The sequence below is a fragment of the Mauremys reevesii genome, linkage group 2 (genome assembly GCF_016161935.1).
Source record: "Mauremys reevesii isolate NIE-2019 linkage group 2, ASM1616193v1, whole genome shotgun sequence".
In the NCBI taxonomy this organism is placed as follows: domain Eukaryota; kingdom Metazoa; phylum Chordata; order Testudines; family Geoemydidae; genus Mauremys; species Mauremys reevesii.
In genome coordinates this window covers 160,667,087-160,690,231 of record NC_052624.1, presented here as the reverse complement: position 1 = coordinate 160,690,231, position 23,145 = coordinate 160,667,087, and the positions used below count along the sequence as shown (strand labels likewise).

The window sequence follows — 23,145 nt, the reverse complement described above, 5'->3', positions numbered from 1 at the left end:
ATTGTGTTTTCATTTAATTTTGTTAATCTGAATCAAGTGAGCTGAGTCTGTACTACATCTGCACCCCTTGCTGCATATCTCTATGTGTAATGAGCTCTTCAGTTGTAGTAATCACTCGGAAAGAATAACTCAAGTATTCATCAAGTCTTCTAGATACTTGATCTGATGAATCTAAGCAATAGGAATATATTAATCAGCAGTGGCCGTCCTTCTCCAGGAGTTCTCAAGCACTCCCCTTTAAATACAGCTTTTATGTGGGCTCCTTGCAGAACCAGTTTCTTTTGAGATTTCTCTGCTGGAATGGAGACCAGCTCCTTTGTGCTCCACGTAACAGAGGATCTGTCTCATACTCCAGATTGCTGCTTCAAAGATTCTGCTTTCGAGAGTCCTAGGAGTCACGTACAGACAGCTGTGAGTGTAGCAGTTGCTGTGTGTGAAGTAGCATCTCAAGGCCTATTTGATGAGGATTACTCACATTGCATTAACAAATGTGATTTCAGTGCAGGCTTATACAAAAATCTGCTGGTAACTGTGTGCTCTATGGGGTTGGTGGCCCCAAGTTCTAGGGCACAAATACATAACTGAGATTTGTCCCTGGAGTTTTCCTAGAACATCTCCAGGAAGAGCCCCCCAGAGACTTTTTTCTCTATTTTTATAGAAGACATAAATGGTTACAGGAAGACTTAACCTACGCGCATCTCAACCTTCCTATTGAAACTGCTACCTCTGACTCTGGTGGTGGAACTACTGGCTCCAGAAACCTGTATTCTGCTCCTTTCTCTAGACAGTAGGTCCCTTTTATTCAGTGATACTTTGGAGTGTCCTCCAAGGCTGAGAGACTGCTCCAGTGGCTTTTGCCATCTATTCTGTCTCAGGACGAATCTTAGTTGAAGTGTTTTGTGAGAGAAAAAAATAAAGCGCAAAATAACATTTAATATTAGGATTATTTTAATCCACTCAGAAGTAAATCATTGGCTTGTAACAATTCAAGCAGCGATCATTCTTTAAACAAAAGAGCTCAGGCTGCAGATTGAATCAGAGCATATGCCCATTAGACCAGTGGTTTTCAGCCAGGGGTCTATGCAGCGGGTATGCAGAGGCCTTCCAGGGGTACTCAACTCATCTAGATGAAGGTTTCTCAGCCTATGGGTTGCAGCCCCCAGGTGGGTCACGGGCCAGGTTTAGGGGGAATTGCAAGTGCAGGGCTGTCATTGGGGGTGGCAAGCAGGGCAATTGCCTGGGGCCCCATACCACAGGAGACCCCGCAAAGCTAAGTTACATGCTTCAGCCCTGCTGCCTGGGGCTTGGGCTTCAGACAAGGCTCACAAGTGAAAAACAGGCTGAGGTATCACACTGAAATGTAAGTACGATATTTATATTCAAATCGATGTATTTGATCATTATATGGTAAAAATGAGAAAGAAAGCAAGTTTTCAGTAATAGCATGCTCTGACACTTTTGTATTTTTATGTCTGATTTGTAAGCAAGTAGTTTTTAAGTGAGATGAAACTTGAAATCAGACTCCTGAAAGGGGAACAGTAGCCTGGAAAGGTTGAGAGCCACTGCATTAGACTCACCACCAAAGAGAGAAGATGAGAATGAATGAAACCCAAGTCCCCCACCCCCACAACTGCACATATCTGCACAACCCAGTCTTTGATTCGTGGGGGGAAACATCAAATACAAACCCTTTCAAAGTATAATGTTGTTAAGAAGAGATATAAAAGGTACAATTTTAGAGGTGTTGAGCACCTGCAGGCCTCGTTGACTTCAGCTGGCGTTGTAGGGGCCCAGCCTTCCCGATCTCAAATTAGCGAGCAGAGCCAGTGCTCTTGCAAGTGTAAAACACCAAGTATTCTCCTTTGGTCACCCGTCTAACTATTATTCAGGCCCAAATCTGCTTAGCCTTAAAAATTCATGAACATTAGCACTCTTCAGATCAGTACGAGTACTTGTTTGTATGTTTCAGTTGCTTCTCCTTCACTTTCATCCTACTGTGACTCAGACTTTCATCCTGGGATGAATATAAACATGGAAAATCAAAAAAGTGTGCTGAACAGAACTCTCTCAAGTTTAAAAATTGCAAGTTCTTTAGAGGGCATATAAGCAGAGGGGTTAAAAGAGACTGCCACATTAAACTTCACCCATGAGATTGATGAAATCTTTTTGTCTGCAAAGTTAGGAACTAAAGGGATGGCAATGCACAGTGCAGGATGTACACATGAAAACATTTGCAGTCACCTGGAGCACACCATAATATCTGCTGCTATAGGGATTGTCTCTTCTAAAAGCAGTATGTTCAAATGTAGTATAGAAACAAAATACCAAGGGAGATGGTGGATTCTCCAACTCTTGATGTCTTCAAATCACAACTGGATGCCTGTCTGGTAGATATGCTGTAGTCAAACAAAGGTTAATGGGTTCGGTACTGGAGTACCTGCATAAAATTCTTTGTCTGTGTTATACAGGAGGTTAGATTAGATGATCACAATGCCTTAACATTTATGAATCTATTCATAATGTTCTAATTCTTTGTTTTAACATGTAGATGTATTGTGTGCACTTGTTCATGCTAGAGTCAGGCGTACTGTGAGACTGAACTTTTAGCATGAAAGTCATTTTTAATTTATAGGACAAAAGAAATTAGAATTCAAAATCTCCACAAACAGGTAAACTGTTCATAGTCCCCTCATTAAGAAATGCTCCAAAAACTTCCCAAAAAAATTTCATTTGAGCTGAAATTAAGCAATCTTACTTTTTGTCCTACTGATAGGGCCATTGTATGTAAATATCTATAATGAGAATTTAATTAGCACTGTTGATATGCTTGAGAGACAAAAGAATTTATAAACTATATCTGGCTATTCATAAGTCACTTCAGACATGGAGTCATCTCTGGATTGAAGGTAGCAGCTGTTTAAATCATTTAGTAACAACAGCAAAGTTTAGAGGCAAAAATGAAGAATAATGTGTGCAACTGAAACTTCAGGGAAATTTACAGAGATATAATTCTAGAGCTGGTTGAAAACAGCAGAAATTCATCAGTAAAAATAGAATTGAAAAAGTGTGTACTGTTTCACCAAAATCTGAATTTTTTCTACCAGCTCTGCTATCAAAGTTCTGTTCCTCATCACCCAATGTGAACATGGGCTGGAACACCAAAGGTAATACCCCTGCTCTTGCAAAAATTATCTTGGGAGCTTTAATGATCAGAAGCTCTGGTTGACGACTTTTCTGAAAGAGAGCTCCCCCAGAAGCATAACTGAATTTTTGGGTCTGTACTGACTCAGAGGAAAAAGTGCCATCTACTATATTCTAACACCCACTTCTAGTCTTTGTTTTTGTCCCTCTCCCACCTCCCATGGACTCCTCCCATCCAAGTACTTGCCCATCTTGAGCCTGTGAATCTGACATACCTATGAGTCTGAGTACTTTCCCCTGTAAACGAGGTACTGTTAGTGCCCAGCTGGGTACCCTTTGCTGGATAACACCGCTGAGAGGGGTTTAGTCCTTTTGCATGGATTTTCATGCTAGATCCAGACTTGTTGTTTGAGCTCTTTATTGAATTAGTAAAGATCTTCTGAATCAGTGTGAAGTTACATAAACCCTCAACTTTGATTAATGTATGCCCTATATAGGTCAAGCACATTTACATGCAGTACTTACATGTATAATATTCTTTTCCATAGCAGCTTTATCAGCAAAGAAGGATTATCCTTGTACTCCTATCTGGTAATCTAGATGCTTTTCTTGATAGCTTTAAATAACAATTACTCATTACACAGCAGTCTTCCTCTCTGACCAGGGGAATAAAGCAGATACATTTCAATGTATTCTGCATCTCCGCACAAACTCATATTGTATCCTGGATTTGAGAGCTAACTGCTACTTGATATTCTGGTTTTCCTGTGTACTCAGTATCACAGAAAATTTGGGTTGGTTTTCAATTTCTTTCAGAAATATTATACTTCTGAATTTTATCATCTCAGAGTTAACAAAATGCTGATCTTTTATCCTTTCCCAATTGGAGCAGTTAGAAGGTTGGTGATTTGACAATAAGCTTTTTCATTACTGGAAAAAGTGAAGTCTTATCACTGTGGTGAAATATTTCTGATCCTTTCCCATTCCTTTTGCTGTGTGATACTGGCGCCCTCAGAGGCTTCATGTCACCAACACTACTGATGAATTTCTCTAGTCATCTCTAGCATCTTCTGTCAACTTGCATTCAGTCATTAGTGCAAATTATAAAACAGAGAATTGTGGGTAAAATAATAGCTGCTACCCTCATCTATCTAAGTGCTGGGACCTGCCATTTCAGGAAGGTGGAAAATGGTACATCAGCACCAGGAGAGTAGGACAGTTGATGATGAATCATCATTTGAGGAAGTGCCATGTCTCCGGAGCAGTGGTTCCACAGCTGATAGTTAATGTGCAATATAAGACCTAGTCATACTGGGTAAGAAATGATACTACACAGCAAAATGTCAAAGGTATGCATATTTTTAGAGATGTAATAATCTGCACACCACTGCCATCAGGAAACACCATGAACAGCATTTCTTTGGCATTTCACTCCATTGGTGCCTGATTCAGGTTTTCAGTCTCAGATTTGTTGAAAGTGATGGAATAAAATAATTCTCAGAATTTGGTTGGGACTATAAATCCACTCTACAGTCAGGTCAGGGATATGAAAATCCACAACCCTGAGCGACGTAGTTATAACCGACCTAACCCCGCACTCAGACAGTGCTATGTTGATGGGAGAGCTCCCGTTGACATAGCTACTGCCTCTCGGGGAGGTGGATTGACTATGCTAATGGGAGAAGCTCTTCCGTCATCATGGTACAGCAGCGCTGTAGTGCAGGGGTGGGCAAACTTTTTGGACTGAGGGCCGCATCGGGTTTCGTAAATTGTATGGAGGGCTGGTTAGGGAGGGGGTTGTGGCCCAGCCCCCACCTCTTATCTGCCCCCCTCCGGGACTTGTGCCTCATCCAACCCCCACCTGTTCCCTGATGGCTCCCCCAGGATCCCTGCCCCATCCACACACCCCCACTCCCTGTCCCCTGACTGCCCTCGGACCCTCGCCACCCCATCCAAGCACTCTTCTCATTCCTGATGGCCCCCCTGGGACCCCTGCCCCATCCAACCACCCCTTCTTCCTGTCCCCTGACTGCCCTGGGAACCCCTGCCCCTGACTGCCCCCTGCCGCCCCATCCAACCCCTTACTTCCTGACTGCCCCCCGGGGACCTCTGCCCCCATTCAATCCCCTGTTCCTCCCCGACCCCTATCCACACCGCTGCCCCCTGACCACCACCCCGAACTCCCCTGCCCTCTATCCAACCCCCCCCCCACTCCCTGCCCCTTTACTGCGCTGCCTTGAGCACCGGTGGCTGGTGGCGTTACAGCCGCGCCGCCCAGCTGGAGCTGGGCCATGCTGCCGCCGCCACCACCACCACACAGCACAGAACACCGGGTCAGGCCGGGCTCTGCAGCTGCGCTGCCCCAGGAGCTCATAGCCCCACCGCCCAGAGCATTGCGGCGGAGCGAGCTGAGGCTGTGGGGGAGGGAGGACAGCAGGGGAGGGGCTGGGGGCTAGCCTCCCGGGCCAGGAGCTCGGGGGCCGGGCAGGATGGTCCCGCGGGCCAGATGTGGCCCACGGGCCGTAGTTTTCCCACCCCTGCTGTAGTGATTAGTGAAGACAAGCTCTTAGTGTCAACCTTATCTGTGGAATGTCTTCTTTTCTGAGGGAAACTATATTTCCACAATTCCCTTTTGTAATGGTGCAGCTGAGTGGTTAATTTCTTAGTATTGTTATCCTGAGCTCCTCTTGGATAGGGTGAGGAGTTCGGTGCTTTTGTAAGTAGTCCTATGATTAGCAAGCATTGTACACAAGAAATGAGTCAAACTGTTGTCCATCACCAGTGTGCTGAAGTGTTTAACTGTAAATGTTGCTTCACGTCCCTCCTATACCAAAAAAGAATTCAAGACAGACTGTTATAAGTGACGTAACATCTTGCACCAGTAGAACCAGAGTCAAAGGAAGGGAGAACAGTTGTTTTAAAAGTCTGAAGTTTTTTCTAGGGTTAATTATTTTCATGTTGCTGCTGAGGGAATGACATTTTGTCCTGTTTCTGGCTAGAAAGTACTGTATGTCAAACATCTAAATTACCATTTGGAGTGAAGTCAACTTTCATTTATTTCTGTTCAGGAAGATCCTGAGTTCCAGTAGATACGGGATATGTTTCATTAATTGTTGGTTAAATATGGCAAATGTAGTTGTAAACGAGGTCTAAGGGCTGCAACTGTACAAAAATAGATTTTTGCATTACAAATGCATCACTTAGAGGAGGACTAATGCTTCACCACTGTGTTCCTGGTGAAATCATGAACACCTATGCAAAGTGAGCACAGACTAGTGTAAAACACTACCGCTAGTGAGAAAGAGGAGTTGTGGTTTGGTAGCTCAGTACGCTCCCTTCACACAGATACAAGGTGCTATTAAAAGTGCAGTGTAGAGGGAAATCCCTTGGGCTTCACATCTTTTCCTTGCACATCTGAAGCAGCCAATGGCTCTTGGAATGAGTAGAACATTCCACACTGGACTCTTACTAGGATGGAGATTATTGGCTTTGGTAGCACAGAATACCTGTTGGCTTGAGGGAGTGTGATTGCTGCTTTATCCCTAACTACTAAGATCACTTAATGCAGTGTTTCCCAAACTTGGGACACGGCTTGTGTAGGGAAAGCCCCTGGCGGGCCGGTCCGGTTTGTGTACCTGCCGTGTCCACAGGTCCGAGGGACGTACTGGCTGCCACTTCCTGCAGCCCCCATTGGCCTGGAGCGGCGAACCGCAGCCAGTGGGAGCCGCGATTGGCTGGACCTGCGGACACGGCAGGTACACAAACTGGCCCGGCCTGCCAGGGGCTTTCCCTACACAAGCGGCATCTCAAGTTTGGGAAACACTGACTTAATGGAAAAGACAAAGGCCTAATTTTGAGTCCCACTAATGACCTCTCCCCATTAGTTATGTTTTGACTGGCATGCGCTGCGAATCAGTGAAAGAAGAGTTGATGTGAGACAGGCTCTTACATGCAATCTGGAGTTCGCTCTCCCATTTAGCTAACACAGCAGCAAAGGGAATAGTATGCTACAGTCACAATTCTTTAGTGTGTAGCAGACATAAATCCTGAGGACACCACCAGCTATGTGAACTTATGCCACCCCAGTCTCCCTCAAGGCAGCAGCTAACATCTAAACCAGGGCAAACCTGGCCAAAGGAGCCAACATATTTAACTTTATAGCTGGGGCCTAGGCAAGCAGCATGTCCAATATACCACATAACTATAACTCCTGGATCTTGACATGTAATAACTATTTATTTATAAAGTGCCAGATGCCCAAACGTTTCTACAGTTATTGCGAATAATCCCAGCGGTCAAAAATAAAGATAAGAATAGAAAGATTTTTGTCTTATAAGACTCTAGAGGATAATTCTTGTGGCTGAAGCAATTGCAGGTTTTATTCTTGTATTCCCCTTAAAAAAAAGTCAGCCACTAACAACTCTCGTGATACAGTGTGTGTGTGGGAATAGAGGAGGGAAGGCATGAAACACATCTCCAAAGTTTGGCTGACCTGGAATAATCACCCAGACACCGCAATTTACAGCCACACAGCCGTGGAATCTTTGAGACGTGCACACACCATCTACTACACTGGAGAGCATCGAATATCAAAATGGTGTAAAACTGAATGGGCTTCTGCTTTTGGGTTAGCCTTGTGTGTCATCTAGTCCATTCTCCATGATTGGGACATAATACGAATAATCAGGGTTTTAGTAGAATATATAGTGTGTGAGTACACTAAGCAGACAGAGCCACGTGTGCAGGAAGGACTTTTTACCTGAACTTTGCACAATGCAGTAAGGAGGAGTTCCAGTGAATGAGGAGCAGCAGATGCTCCAAATTGCACTTGCTTCCCAGCAGGCAGGGCCAGCATGTACTTAACACTTACTCAAGACTAGACATGGAAGTAATTCTTCTGCTCTACTCTGCGCTGATTAGGCCTCAACTGGAGTATCGTGTCCAGTTCTGGGCGCCACATTTCAGGATGATGTGGACAAATTGGAAAAAGTCCAGAGAAGAGCAACAAAAATGGTTAAAGGTCTAGAAAACATGACCTAGGAGGAAATATTGAAAAAATTGTGTTTGTTTAGTCTGGAGAAGAGAAAACTGAGAGGGGACATGATAACAGTTTTCAAGTACATAAAAGGTTGTTATAAGGAGGAGGGAGAAAAATTGTTGTTCTTAACCTCTGAGGATAGGACAAGAAGCAATGGGCTTAAATTGCAGCAGAGGCGGTTTAGGTTGGACTTTAGGAAAAACTTCCTAACTGTCAGGGTGGTTAAGCACTGGAATAAATTGTCTAGAAAGGTGGTGGAATCTCCATCATTGGGGATTTTTAAGAGCAGGTTAGACAAACACCTGTCAGGGATGGTCTATATAGTACTTAGTCCTGCCTTGAGTGCTGGGGACTCTCAAGGTCCCTTCCAGTTCTATGATTCTATGTTCAAAGCACTGGACAGTTGTTGACACTGATTATTAAGAGTAGAAGAGGATTGTGAGCTGGTAAACTATTAGTATTGGCAATAATACACAAGGAAAGCTACACTTGATTTAATTACAATTCCACACAAAAATACTGCATTAAAAGAACCGTACGCATATTAGGCAATCCATTTCCTGATTTTTTGATTGCTTCACTTTGCAGCCTTAACTCTGCCCTCTTGTGTATATGCATTACAATGCAGTCTTGAATTACATGATCACATATTGTTTTCCTGCCATTTATCTGGATTGTGTTCAGTGCCTATATGGGTTTATTTGTCCTTTTGGAATGCAAGGCACTGAATTTATAGACAGATTGCTTTTATTTGTTGAGAAACAAGTGATTTTATGAGGAAAATGCCATCTGGCCTTTCCTGAGCACTGACTGCTGCATGTGAGTTCTTCTGGAGAAGTAATTTTGTCCTTTAGTTGCATAATAAAAACTGTGAGGCTCAAAAGAAAGAGCAGAGCTAGTTACTATATTTCTGTGGGAGAAAGCACCAAAGCGTCTGGGACCTGAGCTGGAAACATCTCAGCACTGCATATACGGAGTTAGCAAGAAATGTACAGAACAATACAGTGTGTGTAGTACGGCGTGCCTCCAGCAAGGCTTAGGGGGGCATATTGTGCCCAGTCCATGCAAAGCATGAGAGTGTGGGTGGGTTGGGAAAGGTACAAGGAAACTGTCATACCCTCACCTAATTTAGGTGCAAATAAAGGTGGGCATAAATATTGAATATTAAACATCTAACTACATGACTGTGTTTACAAAGCTGGGAGTTATTAGCATTGCACAGAGAATTCTGCACCCTCTGAATTGGAGACCGAGATTTGATTATTAGCAAGTAAATATGCCCAATGGTCTATGATGGGATGTTAGATCGGGTGGGATCTGAGTTACTACAGATAATTCTTTCCTGGGTGCTGGCTGGTGTGTCTTGCCCACATGCTCAGGGTTTAACTAATCGCCATATTTGGGATCGGGAAGGAATTTTTCTCCAGGGAAGATTGGCAGAGGCCCTGGAGGTTTTTTGCCTTCCTCTGCAGTGTGGGGCACGGGTCACTTGTTGGAGGATTCTCTGCACCTTGCGGTCTTTAAGCCATGATTTGAGGACTTCAATAACTCAGACATAGGTTAGGGGTTTGTTACAGGAGTGGGTGGGTGAGGTTCTGTGGCCTGCATTGTGCAGGAGGTCAGACTAGATGATCATAATGGTCCCTTCTGACCTTAAGTCTATGAGTCTATGAGGTTCCTGGTGACAAGCAGAAAGCTCTCGCCTAGGAAGAGCCGCCAGAAGGAACTAAAACGTCACTTCTGAGTGAGAGTCATAAAGTGCAGTTACACTTGTGTATGTGACCCCCTCTGTTTGCTGATGGACGGGACACTAACAGTAGATACTGGACTCAGTGGCCCCTGCCTTGACCCCGGCTGTGAGACGGAGGGTGTGTGATCTTAGTAACCCATATGACAGGGACCAGGAAATGGAGATCGGTCTCGGACAGTTTTCCTGTTTCTCACACCATTATTAGAGATACAAATAAAAGAGCAGCATGTGATGGGATGTGGTCGGAGAGGGACGCTCGGGCTGTTGTACCCAAAGGCTTTGCTCCATGACTGACACAAAGCCATGCATGAAGCTCTGTGTGTGCCAAGCTCTGTGATTGTAACCCAATGGTGAGTGGGTGTGACACTATTTCCTTATGTGGCCTTAGCCAAGCCAATCGAAAGTGAAGGACTTTGAAGCAGTGAGACGTGGATACTGGGTGTCTCTCTGCACAGTCCCTCTCTGCTGGCTCCCATCCAAACCAGATGTCTGGGCAGCACAGGAATGGTGAGGGGATCATTGTCTGCTCAGGGGCGTAGTTGAGACAGGAGCTGGCAGACTAGCCCATCAGATCCCTGTGTGGGCTGTGGAGTGGGTATGTCCCTGTCACAGGGTGACTGGCCCCTTTAAGTGGGAGCAGGGTCTAGTGCACCTGTGGCTGATTGAAGCCCATTTGGGAGGCAGCTAGAGAAGGCAGCTGGGCCATATAAAGGAGAGACCGAGTGTTATAGGAAGGAGTGGGTGAGAGTTGTCTGAGAACAGGGCAAGAGAGAAGGAGCAGCAGAGAGTTGCTGGAGGGAGAAAAGCTGAAGGCGCTCAGTAACCAAACTGCCAGGGATGTTTTCTGTGGAGAGCTGTTGGGAGGACTGGTTGGAGCTGGGGACCCTGCCAACTTGTGGGAACTGAGGAAGGCTTGTGCAGAGGCCCCCAGGAATCCAGGAAAGGACCAGCTTGGTCAGTGTAAGCTGGGCCCAGAAGCAAGAGGAGTTGAGGAGGCAGGAGGATCCTAGGAGCAGAACTAGGACTCACACCACCTTTCAGCAATGGAGGGCTGTGGTCCTGAATGGACGCTTAGTGTGAAGGGTAGGACTCCTATCACTGAAAGGAGACCTGACTGGGGCTACCGGAGAACACTTGTGGGAGAGAAGTGGGTCTTGGCACTGTCAGGGTTGGGCCTGGAGAGGGGCCCTGGAGCCAGCTCAGAATGGCTCTCGGGTGGGTGACCTGGGAATGGTGACCTTTGCATGGGAGAGAGGAGCTGCTGTGTTGTAACCTTGTTTTGCTTTGGGAGGAAGAGCATTTATCAGGAGGCATCTGCAGACTGTGGCATATCATGTGAATAAAAGGGTTTGCGTTTGCTACCGAGAGAGACAATGCTCCTTTTCATGGGTGAGTGAAGGGGGCAGTGAGGCAGGAGCCCTGTTGTGGCGCAGCCTTCTTCCGGGGTGGTGCTTGAGGCAGAGGCTGCCATGCCCCAGGATTTTACCCTGAGGATTTCTCCCTAGAGCGCCCAGAGCTCTCTCCAGTGACGTGGGCTCCTGTCCAGAAGGGAACTGGGGAATTTGCCTGGGGCTGTTGTGCCAAACAAGTGGCCCTGGGCAGCAGAGGGGAGAATGGCCCTGCCGGCAGCTCCCTGCCAGGAGGCTGCTCTGGGCTGCCCGGAGCAGGGCTGGGGTGGATTTATCCCAGCCAGTCCCAAGTTCCTTTCTGAACCCCCAGCACACAGTGTGAATGGATAAGATAGAATAAAATCAGTGAGCTGTATTAGCTTGAGAGTAAGGGTAGCTAGTGTTCCCATGTATTATTTGTACTGGAGAAGCACCTAAAAGCTGTAGTCAGGATTAGGGCTCCATTGTGCTAGGCAGTCTTCAAGCGCACGGGCTTTGCCCCAAAGAGCGAACAGTCTAAGACAAACAATGGATGTGGGAACGGGAGACAGTTTTATTTAGCAGAACTACTCTTTATCTTGTTTGTAACTATACCAGTGAAACAATAGCTATACAGTGAATAGACAACACCATCACTTTGTGGAATGAAATAAATTGAACCAGAGTAAGTGGAAAGTTCGTTAGCCAATACAAAGAGGAGAATAAATGTCTCCACAGAAGAGTCAATTATATAATAATTTTGTTAACCCTAATGCCTAAAGGAGCTCATTTTGTTAATACTTTGTAGTGTATTGCTCTTGTCAGCACATATGAGGTATCAGTCTAGGATATTTTTCTCTTCCTAAGTGGTTCCCCGATCAGGGCTTAGGAAGTAGGAGAACTGTGTTTCAGAATCACCTGTAATTCAGGCAATGAAAATCCAATACCTTTGCCATTGCCAATAAAAAACAATAGACTCTTATAAAACCCTGAAAATTGATAAGGTTGTAAGTAACATTAGAGGCAAGATACAATTTCTTTAAGGAAAGCTAATAGAGATCCTTTCATATACCGGTCAGCTGAAGATTTGCAACTTGTATTAACACTCTTGAACCATGTGGGAGATTACAGAGGGTTCAGGTCATAATTATGTGTCTAAATATATCATTATTTTGATCACTGAGGAACTTCACAGACTCAAATAATGAAGTTGTTTCATCACTTTGTCAGTCCCTACAGCTGCAATCTCATTAGAGTTGAGCTAGAATAGCAGTGAAACCTTTTGATCAGAAGAGCTCTCAAACTGATTTTTAGAGTGCAAATTTTCCTACTCTTATCCCAAGAAGCACATTTCCTGAGAGCATAGTTTTAAGTAATTATTTTGATATTAGAAATTTTATTTAAAATCTAAAAATGGAAAACCACATTAAAAGAATATGTGAGCTGGGTGTGCCAATTAAGTACTAATAAGTGTGTATTCTGGTATTCCAACAGCATCACAATGTTTACCTTTTTATTATAACTTATTTTTTCTTTTATCAGCTGTACTAAATTCAGCAGAGAGGCCACAGCAAACACATGCTGCTCCTGTACGGCATTATGACTAATGATCCATTTTTCTTTTCAAACCTTTTGAATTAGGATCACTTTTTCAAAAGTAGACTGCTAGAGCTTTCTGGTGACTTTGAAGAGGACTGAGGGGCTAAATCAGAAGGTTGACATGTCGATGGCACCTATTAATAGTGTATTAAGATATTTGAGAGAGGGAATTGACTACTGAATACTGTCTTTATTTGTGGCATTTTAAAATTCTTCTGGTTTTTTTTTCTATTATTTTCTAAAACCAAACAAACTGAGAACAAGAATGTTCAGATGACTATAAACCTAACAATTTTGCTACCCTGAGAAATGTTTGGTTTTATACATGGAATGTCCATACATAAGGTTATGCTCTTTGATTGCTATTTTTGATTATTCTTCACCAGTATGTTTATATATAAGTAGCAGTTTTACTAAGAACATTTTAATAGGTAAAGTTTTATGATGAACCATGTAACTACAACTAAAAGAAGCTTTACTTTCTGAGCTGGTGTAATGCAAATAATTGAGGAATAGTTTCATGCTGCCTAAGCGCACTAACATTTCTGTTTTAAGGGCGATGGTAGATTTCCAAGCCATACCATCCAAATATGTATAGCCAGGGCCGGTGCAAGGATGTTTCGCGCCCTAGGCGAAACTTCCACCTTGCGCCCTCCCCCGTCCCCGAGCCCCCGCCCTGAGGCGCCCCCCCATGGCAGCTCCCGCCCTCCGCCATGAGGCTCCCCCCCCGCCCCAGCTCACCCCTGCTCTGCCTCCTCCCTGAGCACACCATCCCTGCTTCACTTCTCCTGCCTCCCAGGCTTGCGGCGCCTAAGCTGATTGGCGCTGCAAGCCTGGGAGGCAGGAGAAGTGAAGCAGCTCACCCCTGCTCCGCCTCCTCCCCAAGCACGCCATCGCTGCTTCACTTCTCCCGCCTCCCAGGCTTGCGGCGCCAATCAGCTTAGGTATCGCAAGCCTGGGAGGCAGGAGAAGTGAAGTGGCCACGATGTGCTCGGGGAGGAGGTGGGGCAGGGGTGAGCTGGGGCAGGGAGTTCCCCTGCATGCCGCCCCCGCCTTACTTGCTGCAGGCAGCCCTCCTCGCGCTCCCCTGCCCCAGCTCCCTCCACCTAAAGGCCGGCGGCGACCAGGTCAGCCGAAGATCCAGCCGCCGTGGTCATTGCCGAAGAAAATGCCACCCCCCAAATCCTAGCGCCCTAGGCGACCACCTAGGTCACCTAAATGGTTGCACCGGCCCTGTGTATAGCAGCAATATTTGCAATGGAAGGTGCTAACTGCTGCTAATTCTTCTTTGTGTCAAATGTGGGGAGTGTCTATGTAAGGTTCTGGTATGGTATGAATAGCGGTTGGGCTGGGAAAACGCCATGTCTGATTGTTTTCTTTTCCAGAAACCACTCTGAGTTCACTAAAGCAGCCACATGCGGATAGTTCTCCTGTGGTGTCTTCACCTCACCAAAGAAGAGACTCAGACAGGTACTGCCAGCTCTGTGCAGCCTGGTTCAATAACCCCATGATGGCACAACAACATTATGATGGCAAAAAGCACAAAAAGAACGCAGCCAGGGCCGACTTATTACAACAACTAGGGAAGACATTGGATCTAGGAGAGCTGCGAGGTAAGAGCCTGCCTTGAACGTAAAGCATCTATGCTTTGAGAAGGAAGATTCATCCTCTGTAGGTTGTAATGTGTTTCCAGCCTAGTCGCTCTCTGTTCACCTTAGTCATTTCAATTAGCAGTTAGCAGATTCCAGCCTTGTCTGGTTGTAGAAGAAAAGGATGCAGTGTTTGGCTCATGCTGCTCATATGCAGCTCTTCATAACGTTCCTTTTCCTAGGATAGTTTATTAATGTAGTGTCGGAGCCTTAGGCCATAGCACACAATACAGTAAATACGTGTTTTAAAATCAGCACAGCTCAGTAAGATGAACACTATTTTTTAAAAATATAAAATTTTAAAACATTAGCTCAGGCCTTCCACCAGGCTCAGTTACATCTTTAAAACCACAACCCCTGAGACAATATTCAAAAACACAGTCACAAGTATATACATTATTTCATTTAGGTTATAAGGAGCCTCCTTTTTTCTTGTTTTTGTGGTCGATAAGGCAAATAGGGCGACAACCTGCACACCTTTCTGTGGGATAACACTCTGCAGTCATAGCAGCATCATTCCGAAGTTGGTCCTTTAGCATATCTTGTGTCCCTCTTTCAAAGAAAGAGGATCTTGGAGATTAGCGCGTGTCGCAATTCCCTGGCAAACATGGGATCACTCTTCTAGGTGCCACGTGACAGAGAGAACGATAGTCTAGTACTTAGCGCAGTGGGACTGGGAGTTGGACTCCAGGGGTCTATTCCCACTTCTGCCACTGACTTGCTGTGTAGCCTTGGGCAAAGGATGTCCTGTGCCTCCACTGAGGCATTTGTAAAATGAGCAGAACATGTATCTCATTCGATGTGTTGTGAGATGTAATTAGTGGCTGTGAAATGATGTGACGTTCCTGGGTGGAAGGCACTAAAAAAGTATAAAGTATTTACTGTGACTGTTCTATGGAGGTTTCTTGCCTTCTCACAGAAGGTATGCTAGGCAACTGTCTCCGATCAGCTAAAGGACCTTCCTTGACCGTGCTCCACTTGCTTAAACAGCAAGTACAGCATCAGACCATGTCAGGGCACCAAAGGAGACAAGTCATAACCTGTCTGTTTTATGTCTAATGTTTGCTTAGAGAGCAAATGTTCCTCGCTGCCTCAGCCTGAGTTATCAGCACTTCAGCTCTTATAGAAATACACATCTTAATGACTTGACCTCTACATTCTTTAGTATTTGAATGGCCTGTATTTTAAACAAATGACAAAAGGGCCGTCCCCATTTGGTAAATGGAATTGACTTGCTCCGCAGCCCATGTAAGGCTATTAGCTCTCAACATTGACCTCACATGCGTCTGATGAAGTGGGTATTCACCCACGAAAGCTTATGCTCCAATACATCTGTCATAGGTCTCACCCCCACTTAGAGCTGTTGGGTTCCAAAATGGGGACCTGCACTGGTTTCCCTCTAAACTAAAAATCCTAGTTTAGATCTGGTAAAAGCTGCCACCACCCAATCAGGTATGTGGATTGGGACACAGTCCTTCCCCAAAATCCTTGGGGATCCCAAGAGCCCCAAATCCATGGAGTTCTTACACCCAGGAGAAATAAACCATTCCCCCCTGCTTCCTCCCCCCTCCCTTTTCCTAGGAGATATACCGGGATCTAACTACAGAGGGATGCCTCCCCCTCCCCTTTCCCTGAGAATCCACCCAAAGAAAGATTAACCAAGTCCTTTACAGAAAAGATTTATTAAAAAAATAAAAGAAATTCACTGTCTCTGTAACCAAGATGGAACAATATACAGGGTCTAAACTTATCAATCTCTGGAGAGAATTCCCCCTCCCTTCTTTCTCAGTAAAAGCAATAACAGTACAGACTTAAAGAAATTCTATAGCAAAACACAGAATTGCAAATACAGAAATAAAAGTATAAGAATACTAGTTCCTTGCTAATACTCACTAGCTTGAATAGAAGAATTTATTGCAGAAACCTGGGAGGACTTGATTAAGATGTCTGGACTCTCTTAATTCCCAAGAGAGACTCCCTAAGAAACAAAGAACAGAAAAAAAAAACTTCCCTCCACAGGGATTTGAAATTATCTTGTCCCTCATTGGTCCTCTGGTCAGGTGTCCACAGGTACTGCTTGTTAACCCTTTACAGGTAGACAAAAATCTTAACCCTTAACTAACTGTTTATGACAACATCTGTTAGTCTTAAAGATGCCACAGGACTCTCTGTTGCTTTTTTACAGATCCAGACTAACGCGGCTACTCCTCTGATACTTAACATTGACCTTGAGTCTTACCTTTGCATTAGTCACAGGTGTGAGCCTCACCCCGAAATTCTTGCTTGGTAACTACACGCTCAAGGCTTAACTATAATTGGTTATGAAAGACAACAAGTGTCTCTGATCCTCCTTTCACTGTCCTGTGTCTGATAAATACTCCGCATAAATATGTCTGAGTGTTTGACTCAGATTCTCCGTTGGTGTAAATCAGTGTAGCTTCATTTAATAGAGCTGTGCCGACTTACCCCAGTGGAGGACATGTCCTAGTATCAAATGCTGAGAAGACTATATCATTAAAGTGTGAGAATTCCTAAAAAAGGGAAAACTATGGAGCTCCTTTTAAGGCATAAGTTTCATTTTGATGTAATATGGCCCAGTATGTGCATACAGGAATAATTAATTGAAATAGACAAAGGAAGAAGTACTAGTTCAGATTTTCAAAGCAGTGCAAGGATTTGGTTTCACAGCAGGACATTCCATATCATTTTCAGTTTTATTCCTTTGAAGGAAATTACTGTCTCCCTTCAATAACTAATAGGCATACTGTAGATTATGAATTTCTAGGCTTCAAATAAAACCTCTAATGCTTTCTCAGATTCTTCGTGTGCTACACAGGGAAAGCCAGTGTGGCTCACAATACGATAAATATGATTCATAGGCTGACTCACTGCCCCTTGCTGAACATATGCAGTGAAGAATAAACTGGGACAGTAATATGGAAGTGCTTGCTACCTTGAACTGTGCTGACCTCATGTGTGGCTGGGAACATTAGTAGCAGTAAATAAATCAATTGTGGAATGTTTTATTCATTTAGTTATTGTCTAGGAGAGTTAGAAATGGAGGAGTTTAAGGTACCTACTGGTCTGTACTGCGTTTTTGAAAATGTGCTGCTGTTCTGACCTCCATAACATAGTTTGGATTTGCAGATAATCTAGTATCAGTAAATCATGCATTAATGGACAATGCAATTTATAGGAGAGAAGGAAACATAAATGTGTGTGCACAGATGCACACAGACATCTGTGAGAGAAAAAGAGGGCACCTTGCTGCTAGTTTTGGGCATTTTGGGGGGTACTTTTTCCAATTTCAGTGATCAAACTTTTCATTTTGGAGGAGAAAACACCTGAATGTACAGTTAATGGACCCAGTTCTGCAACTTCAGTGGCCCCAGAAGGATTCCCCTGCATAGGAGAAGGCTCCGGAAGTACAGGGCCATTTTAGTAGCTCCTCCACCAGCCCTTTGCTGGTTTCTGGTGCAGGAGAAAAGGGGATATTGTTGGGCCATTCTTCAATCCAGGTGACTCCTCCCACTTCCAGCTGGTGTAAATTAGAGTGGGCTAAAGGCTGCTCCACCTGGACATTGTGATTGGGCTGGTTTCCATTCTCTCTGAGAGTGAGGAGCAGTGCTTTGCTCATTCCTCTGGACTTGCACTGAGCGTAGCATAGCTGGCCAGGAGAATCTCGTCCAATATTGACGTAAACTTCCAAATACCATCAAAGACAATCTGCCCAGTTCATTTAAAAGCTCACCTCTGGCCATCTTCTAGCAATCTACTTACAGAAATGTTATCAGAGATTTCATCTGCAAAATGTGTGTGCAGTCCCGACCAAGCTCTTAAGCAAAGCCTATACACTCATAGGATAAGATCCTGCTCCAAGCCTCCTCCAGTCACATGATCACTTTACTGTTTAATTCCCTTTTTTTGGTTGGGTTAAATTGTGCTCTTATTGCTATTAAACATAGTTTTTGTTGCAGTTCTCGCTTGTGAAATTAGTATTTCAAAATCTTCTGAACAGAAAGGAGATGACATTTGTTTAACATTAGTGGCTGCTCACACATGAGGCATGTTATTCACTATTCATTATTCTCTCAGGCATTCAGCAATCATATGTAATTTCAAGTGATTTCACATCATTTTCTACATGTCAGAGGCTTGACATACTACTTGATAAGCATGACATACGATCATAACACCCTAAGGGTCTAACCACAAACAGAAATTCCTCATTTGCTGATCATAACTGTCTGTGATTTCCATTTATAGACTCAATCCAGTGGGGAACGGGCCTGTTTAGCTGGTATAATAATTGCAGAACATCATTTGAATCCACATCACAATCTGAACCAAGTGGTTGATTTTAGGAGTTATTGGAAAAGGATACAGGGCTTGGTTCTGATCTTAAAACTGTATTAACACCAGTGTAACTTGGCTTCCATGGAATTATTCCTGATTTAGGCTCCTTCAGATAAAATGGGACTCAGGACCATTCCAGTAAATCTGCGTTCTGATTGGTTAGAGCTGCTCCTGAATCAGAACCTCAGATCTCCTCACGCTTGAGCTTTGGGGAGATTGGGTGTGAATCCAGATCCTAACTTAGTATCATCCACAATAAATTTTTGTGTAACAAACCAAATTAATATTATTAATACCCCAGAATTACCATTATTAATATAATGAATCCGTTTTTCAAAAGCACCTAAGTTACTTAATCACCTAAATCCCCAATTTCAAAAGTGACTTAGCGCCTTAGGGTCCCTAGTCCTAGTAACTTTCAGTGAGTCTTGGCATCCGAAGTCACTTAGGGGCTTTTGAAAATTGTACCTAGTCTGTATTTTGACACCTGAGTTATTGCATTTGTCCTCCCACCCCCACCTTGTTGGGTAGTTACGTGGCTAAGTGCAGTGAGTTTTGTGGTCACATGTCTCTCCTGCAGGAGGAAATGGTGCCCATAATAAATTAAAATTTGGCAGTTGTTTGATGTTTTCCAGGGGCAGGTGTTTTGTCCCAATTTGTCAGTCCCTGCCCAGAACAAGCACAGAGTTCAGTTCCTGCATCACTCGCAGGGTGGACTTCAGCAAGAGCTCTCGGCCCTGTTTACACTTGCAGCTTCTTATGCTGTGTTCAGTGAAGTGGAATAGCTGCGAAAAGTCCAAGGATTTCACAGCCCCTTTTTGGAAATGCCCATAGCACACACACGAGCCTGAAATAAAAATGAGGCAAAATGTTTTTCTCTTCCAAAGTCCAGAAAGGAAATTTAGAGAATTCAAATTTGCTCCCATCTAGCACCCCCGTTGGGCCTTGGTATCCCCAATATCCACATAGTACTGCAGAGATTAGAGATGGTCGGGAGACTGTTTTCTCATACTACAAGAATTTTCAATTTTTTAAATACATTTCCTGTCCCAATATGGGACAAAAGGTCAAAATCAGATTTTCACAAACTGAAAATCCAGAAAAACTTTAGATTGGATCAATCCAAACAGTAATTTTAAAACATTTTGGTTTAGGTTTTGACCTTTTAAATTTAAATATAAATTAAAATTAACTTAATTTTTAAACAGTTATTTTGATCTGAAAAAATAGAATTTTTCCCTTTGAAAATGTTGAAATGGGCTGTTTCAACAATTTAAAAAGTTTCATTTAAAAAATGTTTCAAAATGGAAAATTAATCAAAACCAACACTTTCCACAGAGGAATCTGCATTTTTGATGAAAAAGATATTTTGACAAAAAATTCCCAACCAGAAATTCTACCAGATATTGTTAGCAATTAAGCCCACAGCAACCATCCTAGTAAACTAGATTAATCCTTTTTTGCTGAAAATGTCAGAATCCACTTATAACACGTTTTCTCCACTGGTGTTGCATTAACAAAGTCATCTTTCAAAAGAAGAGAATTGTCTATAAATTCCCTTCTCAGACCTTACTCTCCAGAACATGAAAAGAAGTGTTGCATGCATGCATGTATATATGTATGCGTGGATAGAAAAAAAGGCCAATTCTTGATTATAACCCCACTCTTTCTACGGACACCCCCAGCTCTGTAAAATCACTGGAATGTAGGACTTTCCATAATGGATCAGATCACTGACCTGCCTGCTAAGTCTAGTATTTTGCCTGTGGAAGTGGCAAACATTTCATGCTTCAGAGGGAGATGGAAATCTGTCACTCTCCATAATTCACTGGACCAGCTGAGTGTTGCTGTACTTGGGACAAAGGACTCCTTCCTGACTCCTGCAGTGATCAGTTTATGCCCTGAAACAGGAGATTTTACTGCTGAGATCCTACTATGCCTAACTAATAACTATTGAGCTACTGAGCATAAAATCACTCAGTCTTTGCAGGAATTACATTGAATGCATAACAGCTCAGTGAGTACAAAGCAGCACTGCAATGTCATTCTAGGAATAACATGGCAGAGCTGCTATAGATAGTGGCAAAGGCAGCAAAACACCTGTGTTTGCATTGATGGCTCAGCAAACACTGCATTGTGCTGCTGTCTGGGCCAGTACTGCCATCAGATTGTGAAGTTGGCAAAGAAATGCTGGTGATGGCCTGAGCCCTTTGGAGACAAATCCACACTGTTGTTGTGGCATTCACACTGCTCTTGCTCATGAGGATTTCTTAGCTGCTGGCTGTCCACACAGGTGGGTGGCAGTCTCAGCGGCGTTTGTCTGCTAGGACTCTAACCTTTGTCTCAGGATGAAGTCCCTGTTTGAGAAGTTTGAAAAAACTTTTGGAGGCAAAAGGATAGTTCTTAATCTAGGTTGCAGGTACGTAACCAGCCCTGACTCTTCAGCCCTTGCCTGTAGGAAGCGAGAGCCTCATGGACGCACAGTTTCCCTTAGGCAAGGAGAAGTGAAGCCAAGTGATCTATTCTATTTAGATACTTGAGGCTGTCAGCCTAATACAGTATCTGTGACTAAAAGCCATCAGACAAATCCTCTGAAGAGTGCTGCCAGCACAGATAAGGAAAAGCACCCTTCCACCCCTGTGTCTGCACTTCTGCATCTAATAAGGAATAGCTGCATCAGGCTTATGCAACTCTCCAAGGCTTTTTGTGTGCCTTGATTGAAGCCTCCTATTGTTCCATCTAAACTAAAGAGCTCGTGTCCTACTTCCCAAAAGGAAAGTGCAGAATCTTTCACTGGGTTTTAGGGATATATACATCATTTACTTTGGCTTCTAAATAGTTCCGTGTCTGGCTAATGGGCCGCATTCATTTTATCTGGCTCCTTCTTCAGAGATGCAAATTCAGCATCAGCGTTAATGCCCTGTCCTGATGCAGATGGAAGGGATTTAAGACTGTTTGTTCTACAAACTGTGCCACAACTCCCAGAAGAATGGTGTAGCCAGAAAATGGTCTTTTTCACATTTTGTATTAAAGACTGACTGTAATACCTTTTCCTCCATGTTGTTAGCTGGGAAGCCAACGGTGTCTTCTGTTAGACAAGAAGAGAGATGAAGGCAGACCTCTGGATTGTAACTTGCTTTAATCAGTGCAAAATTGCCCAGCTTACTCTCTCTCATATTCTTTTTGCATTTGTCAATAAGCTGTGCAGACTGTACTCTCTCATGCTCTCCATTCCTCATAGGTTATATTTTCTCAGTATTCACTGGATGGCAAACTCATTTCCTTTTCAAGTCATCCCAGGTGGCTTGCAACATCATGTTTTAAATATTAATTCTGTTTTGACTACACTGAGAACCTAATGTTTGATGCATTTTATAGTATTGGAGTGAGCAGTGTAGCTTGAAGTACAAAATTCCAGCAATCTTGATTTTCTGATAATGATTATAATAAAACATGTATTGCTAAATATGAATCTGTATTTGGAGAAATAAATGTGGAGTTATAGCTCTGGACAAATGAGATTTATAGAAAGCGAAAGCATCAACTTTTTTTTTTTTGCCAAGTGTTTATTCTGAAACTTTGAAGTCTTATTTTCTTTTCCAAAGTAATAAATAAACACTTTAAAAAGCCTCCTTTATGGTATTATTTCTCTATTCTCTGTGCTCAGATCTAATCTGAGGTATGTGGGATCATGACTGCACAGCCCTGGAAATCAGATGCTTTGCCTGAGCAGAGGAAGCTTTTCATGTTATTCAGGAATGGATGTTCGCATGTCTCAGATTAGAATCCTGCCCAGTGTCTGCCTAAAGTGTCCCACACAGGTGTCAGATGTGCCAACTCGATCTCTTCATAAGATCCAGCTCTGATAGTCAGCAGGTCCAAAAAAAGCTAATGCTGTCATCGGACAGCCTTTTCTACCTGGTGACAAGCTTCAAAGCTTTGTAATGTTCTTTCCATGAGCAATACAAGAACATGGAGTTTTGGTTTTCCCCTAATGATTTGCTGCATTTGAGTGATGTTTGCAGCCCTGGTTATGTTTAGCCATATGTGAAATAGCATACCAGTTTTTCTTCGTGTATGAGGACTTTGTCTGAGCAGGTTATCTTTCTGCAAAATTGACAGAAGATTTCTGTCACACGAATTACCTCTACATTACAGCGGGTGCCTCCAGAGCTTGGTGTGCAGTCTTAGCACAGCTAGTGATTTATCCTGTCTTCCAGTTATGACCCAGTATAACTAACTAAA

At 43.6% G+C, this 23,145-nt stretch overlaps 1 protein-coding gene across 5 annotated transcripts in view; it reads left to right on the top strand.

The window, feature by feature from the left end:
- The window catches only part of ZMAT4 (zinc finger matrin-type 4), a 162,692-nt gene that overhangs the window by 96,147 nt on the left and 43,400 nt on the right, over positions 1-23,145 (top strand). For all 5 annotated transcript variants that reach the window (XM_039521795.1, XM_039521794.1, XM_039521793.1 and 2 more), the window contains 2 exons: positions 3,105-3,164; positions 14,281-14,508. In XM_039521795.1, the coding sequence (XP_039377729.1) occupies positions 3,105-3,164; positions 14,281-14,508 (288 nt within the window). The remainder of the gene's footprint in view (positions 1-3,104; positions 3,165-14,280; positions 14,509-23,145) is intronic.